The following is a 22,331-nucleotide window of genomic DNA, read 5'->3' on the forward strand; positions in this document are numbered from 1 at the left end:
TGGCTGAAAGGAAGCCAGATGCTGTTTATCAAGACAATGGAAGAACGACCCTGAAGGCATTTCAGAGATCTTCAAGGCTGCCACTCTCATCAGAGGCCAGAGTGCCAGCGCCTTGAAGGCAGAATGGTTTCAAAGGAAAAGTCCAGTGCACCCACGGAGCCCTGGGGCTTGCTGCCCAGGACTGCCTCAAGTTTCTGTTCCCCACATTTTGGTGCAGCACTCTTTAACCACCCCAGTTGTGGCTCCAAAGCGGGCCCAGGTACAACTCGGGCTGCCACTCCAGAAGGCACAGGCGATAAACCTTGGCAGTGTCCATGGGGTGCCAACTCTGCAGGTGCACAGAGTACAAAAGTGATGGAGGCATGGTTCCCTCCACACAGACTTCAAAGGATGCCTTGGGTCCCGGGCAGAGAACTGGGTCCCGGGCAGAGAACTGCCACAGGGGCAGGTCTGCTGCAGTCCCTACTAGGGCAGTGCCTAGTGGAGCTGTGTGAGTGGGGCAGCCTCTAGACCCGAGAACTGTGGAGCCACCAGTGTGCAACTCCTGCCTGGGAGAGCTACAGACACAAGAGTCCAGCCTGTGAGAGCTGCCACGTGAGCTGCTGAGCAAAGCCTGAGGCCCAACCCCCATCTCAGTGTGTCTGGAAAGTGGGACATAGAGTCAAAGATTGTTCTGGAGCCTTAAGATTTAATGTTTGCCCTGTTGGGTTTTACATTTGGTTGGGACCTGTAACTCCTTTCCTATTTCCCCCTGTATGTCCTATGCCTGTCCCACCATTGTGTGTGGGAAGTGCGTAACTTGATTCCGCAGGTACACAGCTGGAGAGCAGTTTGAGGATGAATTTTATCCTGAGTTTCACCTAGATCTGATTAAGATGAGACTCTGGACTCTAAATTTTTGAGTTGGTGCTGGAATAAGTTAAGACTTTTGGGGCTATTGGGATAGAATAAATGTATTTTGCATGTAAGGACATGAATTTTGGAGGCCAGGGGCAGAATACTATGTCCTGCAAAATTTATCAGTTGAAACTTAATTGCCAAGGTGACAGTACAGGTAGGTCCTTTAGGAGGTGATTAAGTCATGAGGGCGGGGGCCATCATAAATGGGATGAATACCCTTATGAAAGGGCTGGAGGGAACTAGCTAGGCCCTTTTGCCCTTCTGCCTTCTGTCATGTGAGGACACAGTAGAGGTGCGGAGAGCTGCCCTCTCCAGATGCTGAATCTGCTTATGCCTTGATCTTGGACTTCCCAGCCTCCAGAACTGTAAGAATATAAATTTCTATTCTTTATAAATTACTCAGTCTCAGGATTTTGTTAGCAGTGGTCCCCAGCCTTTTTGGCACCAGGGACTAGTTTCATGGGGACAGGGGGGCAGTGTGGCAAACCACTGGAGGAGGCGGAGCTCAGGCAGTGATGCCAGTGATGGGGAACGGCTGCAAATACAAACGAAGCTTCGCCTCTGCTATGTGGCCCAGGGGTTGGGGACCGCAGTGCTAGAGCACCAGAAACAGACTAAAACAGATACACTGTTGCATCAGAAGCATCCCAATGGGGGAAGGCTGAAGCTTTTAACTTTGGGGGCATTCCTTAGGAATTCGGTATAGGATCTTAGAAGGGGACTATGCAAATGAGGAATCCTGAAGCTTAAGCAGCAAGTCTGCTTCTTAAAGGAAGTTAAAGAGTGAAAGTGTGGAGAAAGAAATTAGCTGGACAACGAAAAATATATAGAAAAAATTAGCCGGGCATGGTGGCGCATGCCTGTAGTCCCAGCTACTTGGGAGGCTGAGGCAGAAGGATTGCTGAAGCCCAGGAGTTTGAGGTTGCTGTGAGCTAGGCTGACGCCACGGCACTTTAGCCGGGGTGTCAAGCCGGGCTCTGCCTTAAAAAAAAAAAAAAAAAGAGAGTGAAAGTGCCTAGGCCTGATGTTTGGCACAGAGCAGGCATACAAAACTTAAAGCTATTACTGAAGAACTCTGCATCCAGCCTCTACATAATAGGTCCTCAACAAATCTCTATTAAATATTGCTCACCTATGACTTGTATCCCCACTAGAAAACAGGTTCTAATGAAGTTTCAATCAAGAATGACACAGACTGCCAATAAGGTCTTATCATTTTAATTGACTTTAATGATTATTGCTCATCTGCAAGGATTAATATTGCATTCATTAAAAATCATTCAATACAAAATGAACTTGTTCCTCCCAAGTTGCTCTCCACATGCTCCCTCTGATGCCAGATATTTTTCTACAGTGTCCTTTGTTTACATAGTTTGACAGAGACAGAGCCCTTACCTATCATTCGTATGGACACAGTAATAGAGACGGGATCAGGGAGCAGGCCAAAGGGCAGCAGGACCCGGGCCCCTTCCTTCCAACAGAGCTGACGTGATGGATACACTGTTGGCCAGGTTACCTCCCCTAAGAGATGTGGTGTTCTGATTGGCTATGTGCCCTGGAAAAAGGGCTTTAACTGTTAGTATCTACAGAGAAGAAAGCATGGTCATACTGGCAAGGAGTGAGAAGGGACTGGGTGGGGAGAAATGGGAGAAGGGAAAAAATTTTGGCAAGACAATTGTCCCCTGCTAGGAAGCTGCAGGGTGAAAGCTTTCCTTTCTCATATTCCTGTTTTTTAATGCCTGTCTCTGATCAGTGGAGAGAGAGAAATGAAAATTTCTAGTATCTAGCACTAATGTATGACCCAACTTTGAAGGATCACAAGCTAGAACAAGTTGAAGATTTAAAATCCTGGGTAATTATATACTTAAAGCTCATGAGCATAAAGCTCATTTGACCATGCAGAAATGCTGGTAAGCGGGGTGCATGGCATGAGAATACATCTCTCCGATCTCTGAGAGAGCCTCTCTGGGGATTCTTTCAGCACGTGAGCCAGGATGTACCGATTACTTTCTCTACACATAAACTGCCCTTTAAGATCTTAGTTCATAAACTTTTTGTGGTATGTGTCAATCAAAAGTGGTATCACTTCTGTAAAACTAACGTTCTACAGGGCCTATGGTCCCAGACAAATTATATGGAGCTAGATTTCTCTCACCCTGGCCCAATTTATCATTCTTCTTCCCAACCACACCTACCTTCCTTTAAATATTTTAGGTTGCAGAAGCACAGCTGACCAGAAGTTTGCTCTTAAAGGATAAATCCTAAAGATAGAACTCAGTGCTTTATACTGAGTAATGGCTTAAGAAATTTGCCTTCAGCACAAGCTGTATAGGTCAGAGCTGATAGAATTTGCTGGTATGGCTCCAGTTCGCTGATGCTATAAACTATGGGCTAGAAACACAGGGACTCTAGAGTTTGAGACTTTCATTTCACTAGACTCAACTTGGCAACCTTAGTGCCAAAGGTTCAAAAGAGAAATTGATAACAACTAGCCACCCAAGCAGTCCCTCAATGTTAACATTAAAAATTTTTCCTTTTTTCTATTTTTTTTGTACAACAGAAATAATGCTAGGGGACAAAATTCAACTTAATAGAGTACAGTCTGGTTAAAATCTAGAAAATGAGAGAGTCTGGTGGGAGTGGTGGAAGGACTATACTATAAATCCAAGTGGGCCTCCTGGATCTTAATGAGCAACACTCACTAGTACACATCTCTGAACCAGACATACCACCTTTACACAGGAAACAGGGCTTGGAACTTCTAAGGGAAATTAACATGCACCACCTACATCTAACCTACCTGGCTGGTAGGTACCATCCCTGCTCCTCTGAAGAAGTGAAAGAGCACTGATTTCAGCAGATTTCAGCAGCTAAGAAATGGGCTCTTTTAAGGCGATTTAGACATTGCAGATTGTTCCACATAGAAGGTACCTTAGTATTTCCTGTTAATAAGGTACCTAAATTAAGACTAAAGTCCCCAGAAATGGTAAAGAAAGAATCACCTTTCTGGGCTGGGAGTAAAATCCTTCTTTAGTGACTAGGGTGAGGAACCTTGAATCTCAGTTTCATCTAAAGAGCCACGAAGCAAGTTCCTGTGTGGTCTGCAGAACTTGGATAATGAGATGAAAAAACAAGAATGAAATTATAGAAAAAAAATCAAGAGGAAAGGAATAAGAAGAAAATAAAAGTTATCTTAAAAAATATTTCTTTTAGAGTTGTGTGGTTCATGTGGACTGGTCCTTGGTAATATGGTCCATTAGTATCTGTAAAGAAAGAGATTGACTGGTTAACACTTACATCTTCCATACAAAAGTTCCAAGAGAAGAATCAGAAAGAGAGCACCTTCTCCAGAGTCCCTCCCTGGCCCGGGCTGGGGATTCCTGTAGTCACTCCCCAGGCCAGGGAATCATTCTTCCCTGTTCTTCCACAGGGTTTCTGACGATACCATTACTGGTGTTACTTCCTGCTGCCTGATAATAAAAGTCAGTGGTTTTCAACCCTGACTATATGTTAGACTAATCGGGGGAGTTTTTACAAAATAATTTTGCTTGGTCCCATCCCAGACCAAATGTATCAGAATCTCTGGAGGTGAGGTCCAAGCTCCAAAATTTCAGAAAACTCTAACTTCTTTATATCTATCACTTAATAAACAATTTCTCTGCCTGCCCTATTAATTTGGAGCAGAGTTCCTGTACTCTTCAAAATCAGGTATAGCATACGGTCTTTACTTTAGAAAGCTGGCTAGGCTGCTTGGTTTAATACTGGGGAAAATAGCTTTTCACTTGCTTCCCCCAAGTTACCTGTAATAATTGGGTTTGAATGGCCCATTTTTGTTGAGTCCCAGATATTTTGCTTGGTCATCTGTCAGCTCTGTCAGGTGGGCATCAAATGATGGCAGGTGCAAGCTGGCGACGTACTCATCTAGGAAGAGCAAAACAGGAGAGGAGCAGACTCCTTTTCAAATATGCCTCTCAGGGTGTAATCTCCCCCTATTTTCATTTGAAACTTTTTAAGAAAGAGGACAAGGGATGGAATAACTTTGAAGGAATCCACAACTTGAAATATTCGCTTAATAAAAAAAAAACCCTCAGGCCAGACGCTGTGGCTCATGCCTGTAATCCTAGCACTCTGGGAGGCTGAGGCGGGAGGATCGCTCAAGGTCAGGAGTTCAAGACCAGCCTGAGCAAGAACGAGACCCCATCTCTACTAAAAATAGAAAGAAATTAGCTGTATAACTAAAAATATATAGAAAAAAAAAATTAGCCAGGCATGGTGGTACATGCCTGTAGTCCCAGCTACTCAGGAGGCTGAGGCAGAAGGATTGCTTAAGCCCAGGAATTTGAGGTTGCTGTGAGCTGGGTCGACCCCATAGCACTCTAGCCCGGGCAACAGAGCGAGACTGTCTCCAAAAAAAAAAAAAAAAAAAAACCACGCTCAAAGATGCCTTTAGGGCAGGGTACTTCTCTCAGTACATCCCAAGTGTGTTTGGAAAGCCACTTAGCAGGGTGACAAAAGGGGGTGGAGTTATAGCTCCCGATATTCCTCTGGCGAAGCTTTCGGCTTCACCTCAGTGGGCAACATGTCACATACTATTCCCACCTTCCTGCAGCAACTCCCCCTAACTGCCTAACTGGATTAAATTATAGTCAAGTTAAGAATCAAAATGGACACCAGTAAGCTCAAAAGATCCTTGTGTCATTAACAATTATCTAGGATAAGATCCATAAAGACCTCAAATCTTAGAATCATGGACTTCTAAGTTAGTTGGCACAAATTTGTCTGTTTTCCATAGATAAGCTTCCCTGACTTTTATGATTATGAATTTTTTTAAAAAAACCAATCTGAGGTAAGCTATTGGAGGGGACAAGAAGTTTTTTAGCTTTAAGAGGTCAAGAATTTGGGCTGGCCAAGGAGAGATGGGAGGTGGGTACCACTGTGCAGAAAGGTAAAGGACTAGAGATGATGTATTATGTCATATGAATACAGCACAGGTTGTCCTGCAGCATGACAGGAGGTCAGGTGGGATGTGATCTGCATATCTACATAGAGAATGGACAATAAATGTATGTGTTTCTGTCTCTCTCATTCTGGTCCAAGGCTATACTCAGTTGTGCTGGGAAATTTACTGAATATCATAAGCCTGTTTAGAATAAGAGCATCTACTCTAAACCACTGTGCTAAGCACTGTTACTCATTAGTTGTAATTCTTACTACAACTCTACAATGTATGTAGTATTATTCTTACTTTACTGATCAAGAAACTAAAGCTCACAGAGATTAAAACTTGTCCTGAGGTCAAATAACCAATAAGCACTAAAATAGGAATTAGTACTCTGACTCTAAATCCAGTGCTCTTCCCGACAGTCATTTTAGCAAACCATGCAGCTAGGGATCAACATAGGTTTCCACTGTTTTTCACTCACCCATTTTCTTAGGAAGCAAGTATACATCCTGTTTGTATCGTCCCTCAGGTGCATTATAGAGTTCTATCAGTGCCAAAGCCTAAGGTGAGAAAGGAGGGCCAGGAAACACAAAAACAGTTCTTAGGGACATAAAAATAAAACTAGGTTTAACAGGGTTTTGTGTAAGTACTATAGTGATCTACCATGGTGACAGCAACTAGGACTCTCCCTGTAATAAAGGCCAGCACACACCATAAGAGGATTTGTTGGTGTTTTTGTTCAGTTCCTGACAAAAGAACAAACTAAATACAACTAAGCTGGAACACTATATTCTCAACTAAAACAGCCAACACAAAGAGACACAAACACTGACTAGTGACTCTTTTCCATACTTGAGAAAGCCTAAGTCTCAACAATTTATTACATGAAAAAAAAAAAACAGGTTGGTAAGAACATAGCACAGCCCACTCATTGGAACTCTGATCTATGCCCAGTTCTACAATTCACAGTGCAGGGCAGGCAGGCATTTTGTCACATACCTGTGTTGTAGCTGTGATGGACAGAACAAAGGTGGGAACCGTGGAGCAGCTCAAATTGAGCAGACGACCCTGGAAAGGCAAGGGAAAACCTTGGGATGAGCTATTATCCCTTTGTCTCAGATTCCAAGTCAAGCCAATGCAGGAAAGGACTTTACAGCCCTCTAGACTCAGTTGGAAGAGAAAGAATTACAGCTGCAAATCAGGACCCTGGGTTTTATACTATTTTCTACAAATCCATCTGAGTCTGGAAGGTTGAATAATCAGTTGTGGTCAGGAAATAGTATGTTATTTAGTAAAAAATAGATTTTTTTTTTTTGAGGGATTCTGTTTTAAGGATCAGACCATCTGAGAAATATACCTCTACCAAAGACAGAAAATCAGGGAAACACAGGCCCAGCATTTTTCTCTACCACCCTTCCCCGCCACGAGCTGCTCTGCCAGAGCCCTGTGTGTGTACCTCTGCCAGGAGGACGACGCGTTTGCCATCTGGCCAGATGACATGGTCCACCTGAGAACGTACTCGCTCCCACGTCAGCTCCGGAGTGCGGAGGCTGGTCTAAAAGGAAGAGGGCACAGTTGACCGGGGCTATAGTGGAAGGTAGAGGAGAAACGCCTAGCAACCAACGAGAGAAGCCTCACCACATCGATTTCTGTGTTGGAGTGGCCCATGTTGCATACGATACAACTGTTTTTCATGCGGTCCAGGTGCTCTCGCGTCACTACATTCTTATTTCCTAAAAGTAGAGATGAGTGGCTGAGGAAAAAAAATGCCAGAAACATAGGGACTGACCAGCTTTCGGTCAGAACATGGGAGAGAGGAGGTTTGCTGGCATTCAAGAACATGTATACATTGTGAGAAAAGAAGTGCGTAACGGCTCCTTAGGCTCAGTTATCCGGTTATAAGACCAAGAAATATAAAAAAGTCACCAGGGAAAAAGGCTCTTTCCTCTGGAAAACATGTCAAGGTTCTGATGGCTTACTCAGGTTCTGAGACCTTTATACTCAGCACAGGTCTGTCTTACTTTCTGTGAAAGTCAGTCAGTCTACTTTCAAGATTTAACCTCAGAGTTAACGCTCCTTCATGCACACCAAAGCGTGGATACTTACCTGTGCAAGTTATCACGACATCAACTTGCCGGATGACTTCGTTTAGCTTTACCACCCTGAACCCATCCATGCTGGAAGACAAGGAAGGAACATTATGAGTAAAAGCAAGGAGGCAGTGCAGGGGAAGCTGGTCACGAAATGAGACAACAAGACCCCTTCTAGAGTCAGAGCCGGAGCCACCTCACAGGGATGGAAAGTGATAAGCTGTGCTAAACTACATGCACTGGCCTCCTCAGAGTCCCCAAGCCTCCATTCAGGAAGGGAAAATGCCAACAGGCTCTAGGAGAGCCCCAGGGTTAGACTGAGGGGGACAGAGCAATTCGAAACTTCTCTTCTTCTGGGAGATTTCTGCAAAAATGATTAATATAATCAATCAAGAACTCTCAGAAACATAAAGTACCTGAAGCGAATCTAATAGTATTATCACATGGTTCTTACCAGGCCTGCAGAGCACAGATAGGGTCAATTTCTGTGATGTAGACAATTGCTCCAAGGGCCTTGAGAGCAGCACAGCAGCCCTTGCCTACCTGCAGTACATAAGAAAGGTCAGGTTGTCAGGTTCATTAAGGCATGGATGCTGGGGAAAGCACGTTCTTTGGGAGACAGGAATTAACCTTCATGAAATCACCAACCATCTAGTGAGCACCTGCACGGATGCTCTGACCACGAGCAGAGCAGAAACAGTCCCAGATTATGTTGTGAAACTCAGAGAGGTAATTTAGTCGACATGTCATAGCAAGGGCTGGGACTTTGGATAAAAATGTTATCATTAGGGAAACAAGACCTGGCAAGAGCAACTTGCTCTCAGTAACCTCTAATTTCTTATTCCAGAAAAACCCATTAACTCTCACTTGAGATGCATCTACTCAAGGACAGCCTATCAGCTGAGAAACTTCTGTGGGTCACTGCTGAAGACAATAAAATCTCCTGTAACCGACTCTAGTTTAGAGATACTCAACTATATGCCACTTAGGATTCTACCCTTCATTCTGCTGCAAGTCACCTGTGGGGCTAAAATGCTACATATTCACTTGAAATAAGTCTCATTAAAGGTTATTATTATAATCAGGGGTAAGTGATGCTGACATCCCATTCCATAAGACAAACTAGTAAAACCTGAAAACTCAATTCATTCTGCATGTCTCTATTCATAAATCTGCATAAAGGACTTTTGCTATTGTTTTGAGATACATTATCTAAAAAAATTTTAAACCCTGCACGAGTGACTCTAGACTGACAGCACAAGCCTCCTTCACACAATATTTCTAATAAGTCTATGAAAAGAAAGAGACACTCAGGCCCAGCTATTTACCTCACCATAGCCACACACCACCACTTGTTTCCCACCAAACATCACATCTGTGGTCCTCTTCAGGCTGTGGAAACAGACAAGGGCTGAACTCAAACATTATTAGCTCAAACTCAGTCCCTCTGCACAAAGTTAAAAGTGTGGGGCAAAGCCCATGAGAACTTCGGTTGGAAGTTGGCTGAGCACAATGTGAAAAGACCCCTCTAACAAAGTTTTAAAGTCAAAGGAAGACCAGGGGACAAGGCTGGAGTGATACCAGACTAACACTGCAACCCAACCCAAATCTACCCCCTTTAAATTTGAACATATATACATTTCAACCTACCCATCCAAAATGGATTCTCGGCAGCAGTACAAGTTATCAAACTTCTGTTTGGTAACAGAATCATTGACGTTCATGGCAGGAACACAGAGCTTCCCAGCTTTGGAGAGCTGATATAGCCTAAAGGGAGAAGAGGCCACAAAAACAAAAAACCAGTTAGCTGGTAAAACATAATATATGGCAAAATCTGCCTAATTCTCAAGTTCCATGCCGCCCTCCCCAGTCTTATTTATTGCCCAAGGATATTAGTGAACATGATTATTTCCTTGTCATTCCTCCTCACTTCTTTTCATTTTTTTCTCCTCCCACCTTTTTTTTGGGAAGGAAAAAAAAGCCCTTTTAATTGAAGAAATTTACTTCTCTTCCATAGAGGGGATGTTATTTTCTTAGACCAGCATTTCTCAGTCTTTAAAAACCCATGCCTACTTCTGATAAACAAAGATTATTGATTCTGATGTGGTTCCCTATGTGTGTGGGCGAGTGCATGTGTGCAGTAAGCAACCATGTGCAATGTGCCCCCAATCGAGAAACACTCTTTCAGGTATCTTTTAGGTATTACAACAAGCCAAGAATATTTTGCCCAGTTTTACTTTTGTAGTGTGTATAATGTGTAGTTTTACAATAAGACTGTTTTCATATTTCAAATGTAAAATTATAATACAATATTGAATACAGTTTTTCAAGATACACTCACTCCCTACCCCTCATACCCAAACACTAGTTGAGAAACATTCAGTGGAATAAATGGGAGAGAAAAATGCATGAACTAGAACCTGAAATAATTTCCTTCTAGGGTCGACTTGATTTTCAAAAGCAAAAATGCAAAAGTTTTATTTAATGAAGATACTCCCATTTAGTTACTACAAGTCTGAAACACAGCCCTAAAGCCTAAGAGAGACCAGAAGAATTTGCTGAGGCAAGGACACAAGGGGCAGCTACTCCAGAATCTGTTACCTGTGAACACCAGTCACGCTCTCTTCCACAATGCCTCGGATCTTCTTAAACACGTTTGGATACTTCTTATAAACCCAGTGGGTTAAGTCTCCCCCATCATCCAGGATCTACAGAACAGCCAGAAGACTTCTATGGGCATTCAGGCTGCTAGAGCTGGGGGGAACTTTGAACCCACTTTCTGCACTAGTAAGAGAGCCCTATATGTTTTGGAAGAGCACTCCTTGGAGCTCCTGAGAGCAGGCTTAGACAGTGGAAATACAGTCAAGTTTGTTGGTGTAAAATGGTTAAAAGGATTCCTATGTTTGTTCTAGACTACAGTGAAGAGTATTAGGCTAATCACAGACTCATTTTCAGTTTAGAGTCTTGAAATATATAGCGCCTCTGAATGCAAAAGGAGAGCTGGGGCAAGAAGGAAAGAAACCAGAATCCTGTTCCAACGAGGTACCACATCATTTCCTTCTCCTTTGTTCTGCTGTGTTTGAGCCACATGTGTTTGGCTACTCTTACTCTTCCCCCACCTTTCCATTCAGTACTCAGACTCATTCTGAATAGGTATCAAGCTAAACACGTTAGCAACAAAGTCAGTGCATGAGACCAAACATCCAAAACATATTTAGGGAACCATGCTTTGAGGGAAAAAAAAGGAAATAAATCTATTATCAAAGTGTAGGATGTATATGCATTATTACCATGTTGGCCTGCCACCCATCCATGTTCACACAGCGGTCAATACACCACCAGAAGTCATCTTCTGACTCGCCCTTCCAGGCAAACACTGCAACTCCTGTAGAGACAGAAATAAGTCAGCTGATTATTCCTTTGAGGAATGTACTATACTGATATCACTTTCTGAGATTCATATGAAGAGAAAAAGGCAAAAGAAACTATCCCAGGAAACAAAAAACTTAAGAAACATCAAAATACACTTATATAGCTCATATAGTACTTTAAGAAACTACTTTGGTTAAGAAATTAAGGGATTTTTGTTTTTTAAGTATTTTGGGGCCATGGTGGCTCATGCCTGTAATCCTAGCACTTTGTGGGGGCCAAGGTGGGAGGATTACTGGAAGCTAGGAGTTTCAGACCAGCCTGAGCAACATAGCAAGACCTGTCTCTACCAAAAAAAAAAAAAAGAGTCACACACTGGTAGTCCCAGCTACTGGGGAGGCTGAGGCAGGAGGATCGCTTGAGCCCAGGAGTTTGAGGTTGCTGTGAGCTATGATGACACCACTGCACTCTAGCCTGAGCAACAAAGTGAGACCCCGTTTCCAAAAAAAAGTATTTTGAAGGCTTACAATGTTATTCTCTGTGGGCCACTTTTATACTTAGAACTCAATCCTAAGGAGATGAAATGAAATGGGAATCAACATAAAATTGTTCACTGGAACATTATTTATATACGTAAACATCTTAAAACAACCTAAATGGTCAACATTAGGAAAACAGTGAAGTAAAATTACATGAATAAACATTAAAAATGACGCTGTCAAAGTTTTCAGTGACATAGAAAACTACTTCTGAAAATGTTATATTTAGATTATGAAACTGTACACACATATTAAGAGTTATTTCATCACTGTAAAGCAGATATAAAAAGGGGAAAAATTTATCAAATACTATCTCTGTATACTGGGAATGTGGATTTGGGGGGAACTTTCTAAATTTTTTGCAATAAACACTTATCAAAAAAGAATAAACAAAAAAAAAAAAAACCCTCCAAAGTACTAAAAAGTTGCTTTTTGAGAATCCTGGGAAGATGGGAGGTCCTCAAACAAACTTCATGGTGATTTTTTCCTGAACATATTAACAATAAAAATTATGTTTAGGCCAGGCACAAGGGCTCATGCCTGTAAGCCTAGCACCCTGGGAGGCCAAGGTGGGAGAATCGCTTGAACTTAGGAGTTTGAGACCAGCCTGAGCAAGAGTGAGGCCCCATCTCTACTAAACATAGAAAAATTAGCCAGGCGTGGTGGCACACGCCTGTAGACCCAGCTACTTGGGAGGCTGAGGCAGGAGGATAACTTGAATCCAGGAGTTTGAGGTTTCAGTGAGCTGTGTTGGTGCCACAGCACTCTACCCAAGACGAAAGAGCAAGACTCTGTCTCAAAAAAACCCACAAATCACGTTTAGTAAAACTTACCAGTAGCCCATATACTTTCAATGCCATACTGAATACCAGAATAATAAATTATTTAAGGAACCATCAATATAAAAGGCTTATATTCTCTCTCAAAATGGATGAGGCTTTTGGTGAAAGGAGGCCAGTTGAGCTCACACTTACATAGCTCATATAGTTTAATATTCTCATTTGTTCATTTAACATTAGAATTGGGCATTTCCCCATGCATTAGATTATTTTCAAAGATCATTTTTAATGACTACATAATATTCCACCATGGTTGTAGACCTAAATTTTATCATCCATTTTCTTCTCGTTGATGCTCTTACTATCCCTCAAAGTGTACAGCCCCTAGACATACATGACATTGTAAAAACAAGTTCGATACATAAAAAATATGTTAGGCAATTATTTTCGGGTAAAGTTGGTGAAAAACACAGAACTTACCAGCCTCGGCCAGTGCTGCAGCCACTTCGTTCTGAGTTGAGTAGATGTTGCAAGCAGACCAGCGGCACTGAGCCCCCAGGGCACACAGAGTCTCAATCAACACCTGTGTGGATGTGTAGGAAGACAGGGTGAGGAAGAGGAGGGCCACCCAGAAGTGGGGAGCAAACCTCAGTAAGAAAACAATACCCATCAACTCTGCAGCGACAAGTGCTACACTGGGAAGTTACAAAAGGGTACAATCTAGTAAGGTGGCACACTGGTATTTAACCATACCCAAAAGATAGGTACCTAAAAGTCTTAATAACAGTTTAGTAACAATTATATTTTTGTACATCTAGATCTTCCTAGGTCAGGTGTGCTCCAAGTGGGTTTACTCATACAAACAAAAGTAGAAAACCCCATTATTGTGTAATGGGGAGATCCCCCCTAAAGTCAGCATCTGGAGGTTGGCTAGGTAGAGAAAGAAAAGTAAAAAACCACCACCAAAACACCCTACTTCATTCTTCCCCTTATCGGAAGTCCCTCTCTTTTCTTACAACAAACTCACCGCTGTCTGGGCCGTGATGTGTGTACAGCCCACTATTTTAGCACCAGCCAAGGGCTTCTCCCCTTGAGCACGTTTCCTGAGTGAAATCAGAGCAGACATGTCTGTGAAAGAACAGAGGATTTGAGCTAGGTCTGCACTATCAACATCATCAGTTCCTGCCCCAGTAGCATCTAGGGCCAGTCTGGATCTGTCGAGATGTGGTGAGATGAGGCAGAGAAACTATAAGCATATTTCCACGATGATCTGGCTGCTTCAACAGCAGTGTAACGGTAGGGAGTTGTTATACAACCACCTGGAACTCCAGCTTTATATGCAGAGGACTGAATAGAGAATGAAGCAAATTCTCAAAACTGATCAAAATGGAGGATGAATCTCACCATTCAGTTGGGAGGAGAGGGAAGTAGTTATGGCATTGGCCAAGGAGCTCATATAATCATCAGACCAGGAAGAAAGACTTTACCCTCGGCAGAACCCACTAGCTTCTGTTTTCTCCGCTATCTTACCCTATCCTGTCAGTCTGTTTGGTTTTTCTATTCTCAGTATAAAACATGCCTTCAACTGAAAACAACAGAAAAGATGACCTTGTTGGGAGTGGGGTCAGGTAGAGAAACGAAGATTAAACTGATTGTCAGTCACTTTTACCCTGCTCCAGCAGAGGGTGCTCAGGACCAAACAAGATCCTAGGTCACCACATCCTTAGCTTAAAACCCTCCCCCATCAGCTGCTGCTGGGAAATCTGGGTCTCCGAGACTGGCAGCTAAAGTAAGATCCCACAGAACTAACCACCACGTAGGACCTGCTGATTCTGCAGTGTAGAACTCTGAATATGGTGGGGGGGGTGGGGGAGGAAAACAGAAACTATTCTATGTGTAATCACCACATGCCGAGAAGAAGAAAAAGGGAAAACCTAAGAGCAAGAATCCTGAAGCTCAAGCTCCATACAGAGAAAAGTGTTAATCCAAAATCCCAGATGGTGTCTTTTCCCAGGATACTTTCCAGTTAGCTTTCAGGCCTTAAGTTGTCGTGGATCCTGATGACCAACAAGAGGGTTGATTCTGGTTCCTTACCCATCCCTTTTCTTTACCTTGCTCCGCAATCTCAATCTCTCGGCGTCCAAATTCTGCCTGCTTGATGTTCTTCACACAGAAATTGCTGCTGCCTTTGGAGTTGGTTTGCTGCTTCTCTCGGGGGGAAACCTCATCATCAGAGCTATCTGTGTAGGATGCAGCTGGAGCCAGGAAAAAAATGAGGATAGAAAAACCTCAATGGCCCCAACTCCACAAAGTACAGTCCCCAAGGGACTCATTTAAGTGAACACTCTTAATTGGAGCTACCTTTTTTGTCACTGTCAGTTCTACTCCTCTAGGGTCTAATGGATGGTATGAATGAAACTGTTGTGGGTCTTTCAGTGCTGCAGCTCGTTTGCCCACCCCAACAATCCTGTGCCATTAGTCCCTGTGATAAGGGGCCACAGATCCTTATCCTGCACCAACTAGAGTGACCCCAGACAATAGAGGCACTTGGTCCCAATCTGGATTGGAACCAGTCCTGACAACAATGGAAGAATAATTTAGGGCAGAGAAGGAACGCTATTTCTACGTATCACTGGTTCTCAAATTCAAGCATCTAAAGCACCTATCAGAATCACATGGAAGGTTTGTGAAAACACAGAGAGCTGGACCCCATGGCCAAAGTTTTCCACTTGGTAGGTCTCAGGTGGTGCCCAAGAATTTGTACTTCTAACAAGTTCCCAGGTGTTGCTGGTCAGAGGACCACACTTTGAGAACCACTGACACAGACGAAGGGGTAAGATAGTCTTACAAGGGATTATACAGTAGGTTGTGCTCAGGGAATACAGAGCAGGAAAGAAATGACACAAAAGGCAAGCAGTTCTAATTCTGTTGCCAGTCTTGGGGAAGTCTGTCAAGATGATCAACTTTGAAAAGCAGCTTCAGGCCAGGTGTGGTGGCTCACATCTGTGATCCCAGCACTGTGGAAGGCTTGAGGCCAGGAATTTGAGATCAGCCTGGGCAACACAGTAAGAACCCTGGCTCTACAAAAAACTGAAAAATTAGCCAGGCATTGGTGGCGCTCGCACCTGTAGTCCTACCTACTCGAGAGGCTGAAGCAGGAGGATCACTTGAGCCTGGGAGTTGGAGATTGCAGTGAGCTGTGATCATGCCACTGCACTCTAGCCTGGGTGACAAAGTGACACCTTGTCTCAAAAAAACAAAACAAAACAAAAAAACAACAAAAACACAAAAAAACCCTAGCTTTACATAAAAGCTAAAAAATATCCTTCTGATACGCAAGAGGATATATAACAATCATCACTCTTTAACTCTCAAATCACATTTCTCTCTGAATTTTTCCCATTACTGTTTCCGCCAGTGTACCAGGTCTCTCTCACTGACTTCTATATATAGAACCTCCTTCTGTCCAGCTAACACAAGTATTACTAAAGGTTATGTTCCCCACTATGACAATTTAACTCTATCACTAAGCTTTTTTAAAGGTTCTAATAAGTTTCTGTAACATAGCCATCAAGATCTTTTAAAGCCTTCTTTATTTATTCTTTCTTTCTCTTTTAACTCAATTTTTCAAAACTAATTTTTCTTCTTTCTTAGTTATAATTAGTCTGCTTGTCACCCACAACCTTTTTTATCTGTCATTTCAAGAAATCTTTTCATTTATGATATCCATTATATTTGGTGGTGTTTCTTGCACACTTATGCTTACAGTGAGCCCATATATTCCTTTATTTCAGTAATTAACCCTATATACCACAATTTGTTCTTGTCTTCCTATCTTGTCTATATTGGGTTATCAGTGGCACAAGGCAGAAAAAAGTTCCTTTTAAATTGTTTTTTTACATTCCTTATACCTCAAGCCCAGTCCTTAACATTAATAATATAATGCAAATGATATTCTGGTAAAGGACAATGTATGGCTTTTGGTACAAATCTCTTTGCTGATATTAATAGCAGTCTGTGATCTTGGGTATGCCTTTTAATCTATTAACAATGATTCTTCAGTTAAACAATGAGAGAGTTGTACTAGATGCCCCTAATGTTTTCTCCAGTATTTAATTCCTAAGATATTATATCCTTTTCCACACTAATTTTCTAATATCCTCTCTATAGATGGGAAGAGCATAATTCAAATCAGAAAAAGACTTTACTTATAGGAGGGATAAGATGGAGGGGGGGAGAACTAAAAAGAAACAGTTGGAGTCACATCAGAGTAGTTTGAATCTTTCCCATTCCATCGGTTAACAGGCGAGGATATTTCAACATAAAGAATAACCCAGTAAATAAAAGGAGCCAAAATACTTATTTTTATTGTTACAATTTAAGCAGCTTTGCACATAGGAAAAAAAAGATAGGTAGCAGGACATATATATATATATATATTTATTTTATTTTATTTTATTTTTTAGTCTTTCTAGTAAGTCAACAGGGTATTTTTTATACAAATAAATTGTGCTTCAAAATACACTTCTTTTTCAAGGTCAGTTCTGTCAGCCAAAACAGCATTGATTTTCTCTCTCTGAAATATGGGCGGATAAATGTGGGAATGGGAACTGGCCCAGTACTACCAACTGGACACTGGCCACAGACCACACACAGAGATGGTCATGGGAAGAAAGTCTTGAGATGACAAAAGCTTCCCCACCTCCAAGCCTGGCTGGGAACATTCCCATTGCCCAGCCACTAATGAACAGCTTTCAGCATAAAGATGGACAGTCTCAACAAGAGGTATTGTCAGATTCTAGACAAGTGAAGAGCACTAAGTAGTAGACAGGGAAGAGGGATCAGAGAGGACATGAAATTCATTCACACCTACCTGAACTGTAGCTGTCCGTGGACGACTGTGAGATGGAGCGAGACAAAGATCTTCGGCCAGTCTTGGTGGGGAATTTGGTGAACTCCTGCATGTCATCAGCAAACTGGATTTGCTATAAAAGGAAGACAAAAAGTTAAAAACTCACAAGGGAATTCTATGAAATGTTCCATATTTTAAGGCCATACACTGTTATCCCTAAAAGCCAATGTTATCACATGACTCCAACTATGCCCCCAACTCTCCCACCAGAAAGGAGGGAAAGCGGAGGCTACTCTCTGATTTCTCTCAAAATCCCAGTTATTGTCTCTTCCCAATTGTTTCAGCAGGATTTGGGGGAGGAGTGAGGTTAAGACCCAACTTCTTTTAGCATTTGTCCGATTTTACAAATCTCTCTCACATTCCACAAAGTTTTCTTCCCTCTTATAACCTTAACACTTTAAACTCTTTACCCTTCCTCCCAACTCTTTCAAAACACAGAATCTTGTGGTGCTTCTGGGTTTTTTGGTTTTCATTTTCAGAATATTCTCTTGTAGCACATTCTTATTCTAAAGTTAGCAATGGTCTTGCTTTCTGAAAGAATTATGAAGGGATGCCTAGATACCATCATGGGCATTAGTTTGCCAATACTGAGAGCCCAACCATAATCTACGCTTCACAAAGCCAATGCAGAACTTCTATATCCAGCAAAAATTTAAAATACCAGAATACAATGATAAAAAGAAATTGAAAAATCCACAGATGCCATAGTAAATTCTAACTAATTAGGACAAATTTGAAGGAAGGAGAAAATAATGACTTGGTAACTCTATATTAAAAACTTCCTTAAGGGAAATAAACCAGAACTAGATAACTGGTAGAAGGATACTTGGAAAACTGGCTTGAAGAAAGAGCAAATAGCTTGCAATTAGCATTACTTATAGAAAAATTAATGAATATTTTTAAAGTGTATAAAAATACTTTTATTACATGATTTAAACCTTCCTCCTGAACTCCCGTTTAAACTCTGATAAATACTTTCTTCAAAATATAAAGTAAATTTCACCTTCCTGAAATAAGCAAGATGGTTTGAGAATCTGAACTGAGATTCTCCTCACAATCTAAATCTCAAAAGGTCCCCATGGAAAATCCATTAAGTGAAGTCTTTAGCAAGTATCTCTGGAAATGTAAACTATTACGGATTAAAATCTCTGCATAATACTAGCAACACGGTACAGCCACTTTCAAGCCAGGAACAGTAAACTACCCGTTAGCTAAGCTGCAAAACCTTCCCCTCCTCTTTCACATGTACCCTTCACCTAGGGGAGCACTAGCTTGCAGTGTAAGAACAGGCTTAGTAAGTGTACAGCCTAGGCGCAAGCAGCTAACGTAAACAAATTGAAAACTGAATTAGTAGGACTCCACAGGTAATGAAGCAGTCATCAGGGGAACAAAGGTTTGTATTTTCCACTTTCTATCTAGCATGGTTCAGGTTCACACCAAGAATGAAAGCAGAGAACAGCCATGCAGCAACAGCCATCGATACTACTACTAGTGCAGGCCTGAGAGAAAAAACCTGGGTGCACTTCTAATTAAAACTCATCCTGGTTCAACATCCAACTGGGCAAGTTTTTCTTCTTCAGGGCCAGAGTCTACGGACTATTTGATTAACTCTAAGAACAGCTCCTAGAGGCATGGAAGGGTAAGAGCTACGTAGCCTGGCATCTAGCCCAGGGTCCTACACACATAAGAAGGCATTCAATCAGTATCTGTAGAATGAGTGAAACTTTCAAAGTCCTTTCTTGTGTAAGATCAAGTCAATAAAGTTTCAGAGATAAGTGAAATAATAAAGACTCAAGCTAAACCACATATACTGTATAAGAACTTGATTAACAAATAAGCATCTTTGGCCGGGCGCGGTGGCTCACGCCTGTAATCCTAGCACTCTGGGAGGCCGAGGCGGGTGGATTGCTCAAGGTCAAGAGTTCGAGACCAGCCTGAGCGAGACCCCGTCTCTACTAAAAATAGAAAGACATTATATGGACACCTAAAAATCTATATAGAAAAAATTAGCCGGGCATAGTGGCGCATGCCTGTAGTCCCAGCTACTCGGGAGGCTGAGGCAGTAGGATCGCTTAAGCCCAGGAGTTTGAGGTTGCTGTGAGCTAAGCTGACGCCACGGCACTCACTCTAGCCTGGGCAACAAAGTGAGACTCTGTCTCAACAAAAAAAAAAAAAAAAAGCATCTTTGTACATACATCTAAAGCAACTTTTTTTAGTTTTAGTGCTAAAACTTTAACTTTAAATAGCTCAATCAATCAAAAGAACAACTGTCTTTAAAAAAAAAAAAAAATAGTCACTGAGGTGGCCACAGGTCAGCATTTGCCCTTCCACCCTTCTAGATAAGATTTCCCACTGCATGTTCACATGATTTCTTCAGTCAGCAAAGCTCGTTTTACTGAAGAGATTAATCCAGGACCAAGGCAATGACTTTGAACCTCACATGCTGTTATTTTGGAGGTGGAAAAAATACACAGTTAACAGACCATCATTGCCTCAAACTCCTGGGCTCAGGTGATCCTCCTGCCTCAGCCTCCCAAGTAGCTGGGACTATAGGCGTGCAACCATGACAACCAGCTAATTTTTCTATGTTTAGTAGAGACGGGGTCTTGCTCTTGCTCAGACTGGTCTCGAACTCCTGAGCTCAAGCGATCCTCTCGCCTCAGCCTCCAGAGTGCGAGGCTTACAGGCGCGAGCCACCACCTTGGCCCTATCAATGCCTTTTAACACTCTCCAGAGGCAGCCCTTCCTCCCCTAGGTTCCCTGCTGCTGGCATGGGCAGCCAATTCAAAAGCTGCCCTCCTCTCACGGCTGTTATGATTCCTTCCCCTGTTCATTTTTTTTTTTTTCCAAAAGGCTCTGGGCATGTTCCCAGATACCACCTACATGGAGAGTGAGGGTGGGGGAGGGAACTGCAATAACATTTGCAGTTTTTTAGATAAAAAATAGAGAGGCGGCTGTGACAAAACAGAATGTGTTTCTTCAGCAACCTAAGAACTGAATTAATAGTCATAATCTCCTCTTGTATTAATAAAGTACATCAGTAGCCTAAAGCTTAGCAAAATCTTTCCCATCTGAAAATATCAGACTGTGTTGCAAGCAGCTTACTAATCAGTGCAGAGCCCCTATCACCCCATCTCTCAAATAATGAGCACGGTCCATATTTGAAGTGGGCAGAATGTTAAGTCATAACATGGATGGGTGGTTGGCTATTTTTGCAGCTCTTTGATATTCTCCCTGCTTATAAGGTGGCCCAGAAATACAAAGATGTGTGCTAACCTGGTCTTCTCTTCCACCCCAAACTACATGCTACAGAGAACCTCTACCACAACTGCTACTGTGGAATCCTCCTGCTCTGCCGGTTTCCTCCAGGCCTGCTAGCTCCACTGGTTGTCTTCACAGACAGTAGCCGTTTTCCCCTTGGTGAAGTATCTCCTGGAGTGTTGTTCACTTTTACATTGTAAATAAAGACACTGCTGCCAAAAGTAACTTTCACGTCACAAGTTTTCTCTCCAGTGAAACCAAATCTCAGTAACAGCCTTCTGATTGGGTTGAACTCACTGCATTTAAGCCAAATATGGTAATTTGGGTAAAAAGAAAATCAAAAGATGACTGCAAGGTTGCTCTGTTTATATTAATTCCTATCATCATGATTTCTTCCAATCATTATGTATGAATTGGTATGCTCTCGTGCTTCTTCAAATCTAGATCTATAAGGAATACTAAGACTAAATATAATATAGGATAGGGAAGAGGAGGGGGGAGGAAATAAGATGGCTAAAGTCCAAAAAGCATCTTAAAGTAAAAAAGTCTTATGTTAAAGAACTATTTTGTGCTTGAGTACTCACCATCCATAAACAGGCTTATCCACAACTCAATAAGCAAAACATGTTCCATTCTTGAACTAATAGCATATCCGAGAAAGGCTAGAAGGTCAGATTGACCCATTCTTCAAATAGCACACCCAAATACAGAAGTCTACTTGCTGTGTCTTAAAAACCCAATTAATTACCAGGCCAGTCGAATGTACTATTTTAAAGCACCTCTTCAAATAGCTTAGCAGGTACAATGGTTGACTTTCTTCCATGTGACGTAAGAATGGCAAAGAAAAGCTCTGCTGAACAAAATAACTTGGGGTACAGCATATCCACCATCTAGTGGTAAGTCCGGTGACAGAGTAAGCTGAAAAAACTGTCGTACATAACTTACCAAGAAACAGGGATCACAGGAAATTAAAAAACTATAGGACTCAAGAGAAGAAAAATTGTCATATGCTACTAATTTACTTGATCCTAATTGATATTTTTTACCTTTAGAGGCTGAGCTGACTTCCACAAACACATGTCCTATGTATTCAGATGTTAAATAGCTCAGTTGCACTCCTTCCCAGGTCCCACCAATTTTGTCTTCTAGCTCCTGAATCAGAGAGAATTAAAAGCCACCAGAACTCCACTATGACACCCCAGCCAAGGGATGGTGATGATGGTAACATCCATGGTGGGTTATATGTTTTTAGTCAATACAACTGGTAGGCACCAAGAACCCAGTGCTATTCCAGGGAAGTTCGATGCAAGGAAATATGATCCCTTAAAATCTGTAGATGTGTTTTGACCCACAGTGTAATGATAACGCAAATGGCTCTGCCCATGGAATTTCACTGCTCTTTCAAGAACATGCTAGATATTATAGTCTTAACAGTCTTATCTGGATATTGTTTACCATAGGCCTCCAAAAATCAGAGGTTAGGCTAGACATCGTATTAAATTTGTTATTTAACATGCTGATCTAACAGCTTTTAAGTTC

General features: G+C 42.0%; 1 protein-coding gene across 5 annotated transcripts in view; it reads right to left on the reverse strand.

Annotated features, from left to right (window-relative positions):
* Positions 1–2,102: 2,102 nt before the first annotated feature.
* AHCYL1 (adenosylhomocysteinase like 1) overlaps positions 2,103–22,331 on the reverse strand; it is a 41,886-nt gene continuing 21,657 nt past the window's right edge. For all 5 annotated transcript variants that reach the window (XM_069480842.1, XM_069480844.1, XM_069480843.1 and 2 more), the window contains 16 exons: positions 17,493–17,604; positions 14,731–14,874; positions 13,647–13,747; positions 13,100–13,202; positions 11,223–11,317; positions 10,534–10,640; positions 9,583–9,699; positions 9,261–9,324; positions 8,387–8,475; positions 7,949–8,019; positions 7,481–7,575; positions 7,299–7,397; positions 6,842–6,910; positions 6,324–6,402; positions 4,701–4,821; positions 2,103–4,163 (listed from right to left, as the gene is read on the reverse strand). In XM_069480842.1, the coding sequence (XP_069336943.1) occupies positions 4,157–4,163; positions 4,701–4,821; positions 6,324–6,402; positions 6,842–6,910; positions 7,299–7,397; positions 7,481–7,575; positions 7,949–8,019; positions 8,387–8,475; positions 9,261–9,324; positions 9,583–9,699; positions 10,534–10,640; positions 11,223–11,317; positions 13,100–13,202; positions 13,647–13,747; positions 14,731–14,874; positions 17,493–17,604 (1,473 nt within the window). In that variant the 3' untranslated portion in view covers positions 2,103–4,156. The remainder of the gene's footprint in view (positions 4,164–4,700; positions 4,822–6,323; positions 6,403–6,841; positions 6,911–7,298; positions 7,398–7,480; positions 7,576–7,948; positions 8,020–8,386; positions 8,476–9,260; positions 9,325–9,582; positions 9,700–10,533; positions 10,641–11,222; positions 11,318–13,099; positions 13,203–13,646; positions 13,748–14,730; positions 14,875–17,492; positions 17,605–22,331) is intronic.

Source organism: Eulemur rufifrons, chromosome 8 (genome assembly GCF_041146395.1).
Source record: "Eulemur rufifrons isolate Redbay chromosome 8, OSU_ERuf_1, whole genome shotgun sequence".
Classification (NCBI taxonomy): Eukaryota; Metazoa; Chordata; class Mammalia; order Primates; family Lemuridae; genus Eulemur; species Eulemur rufifrons.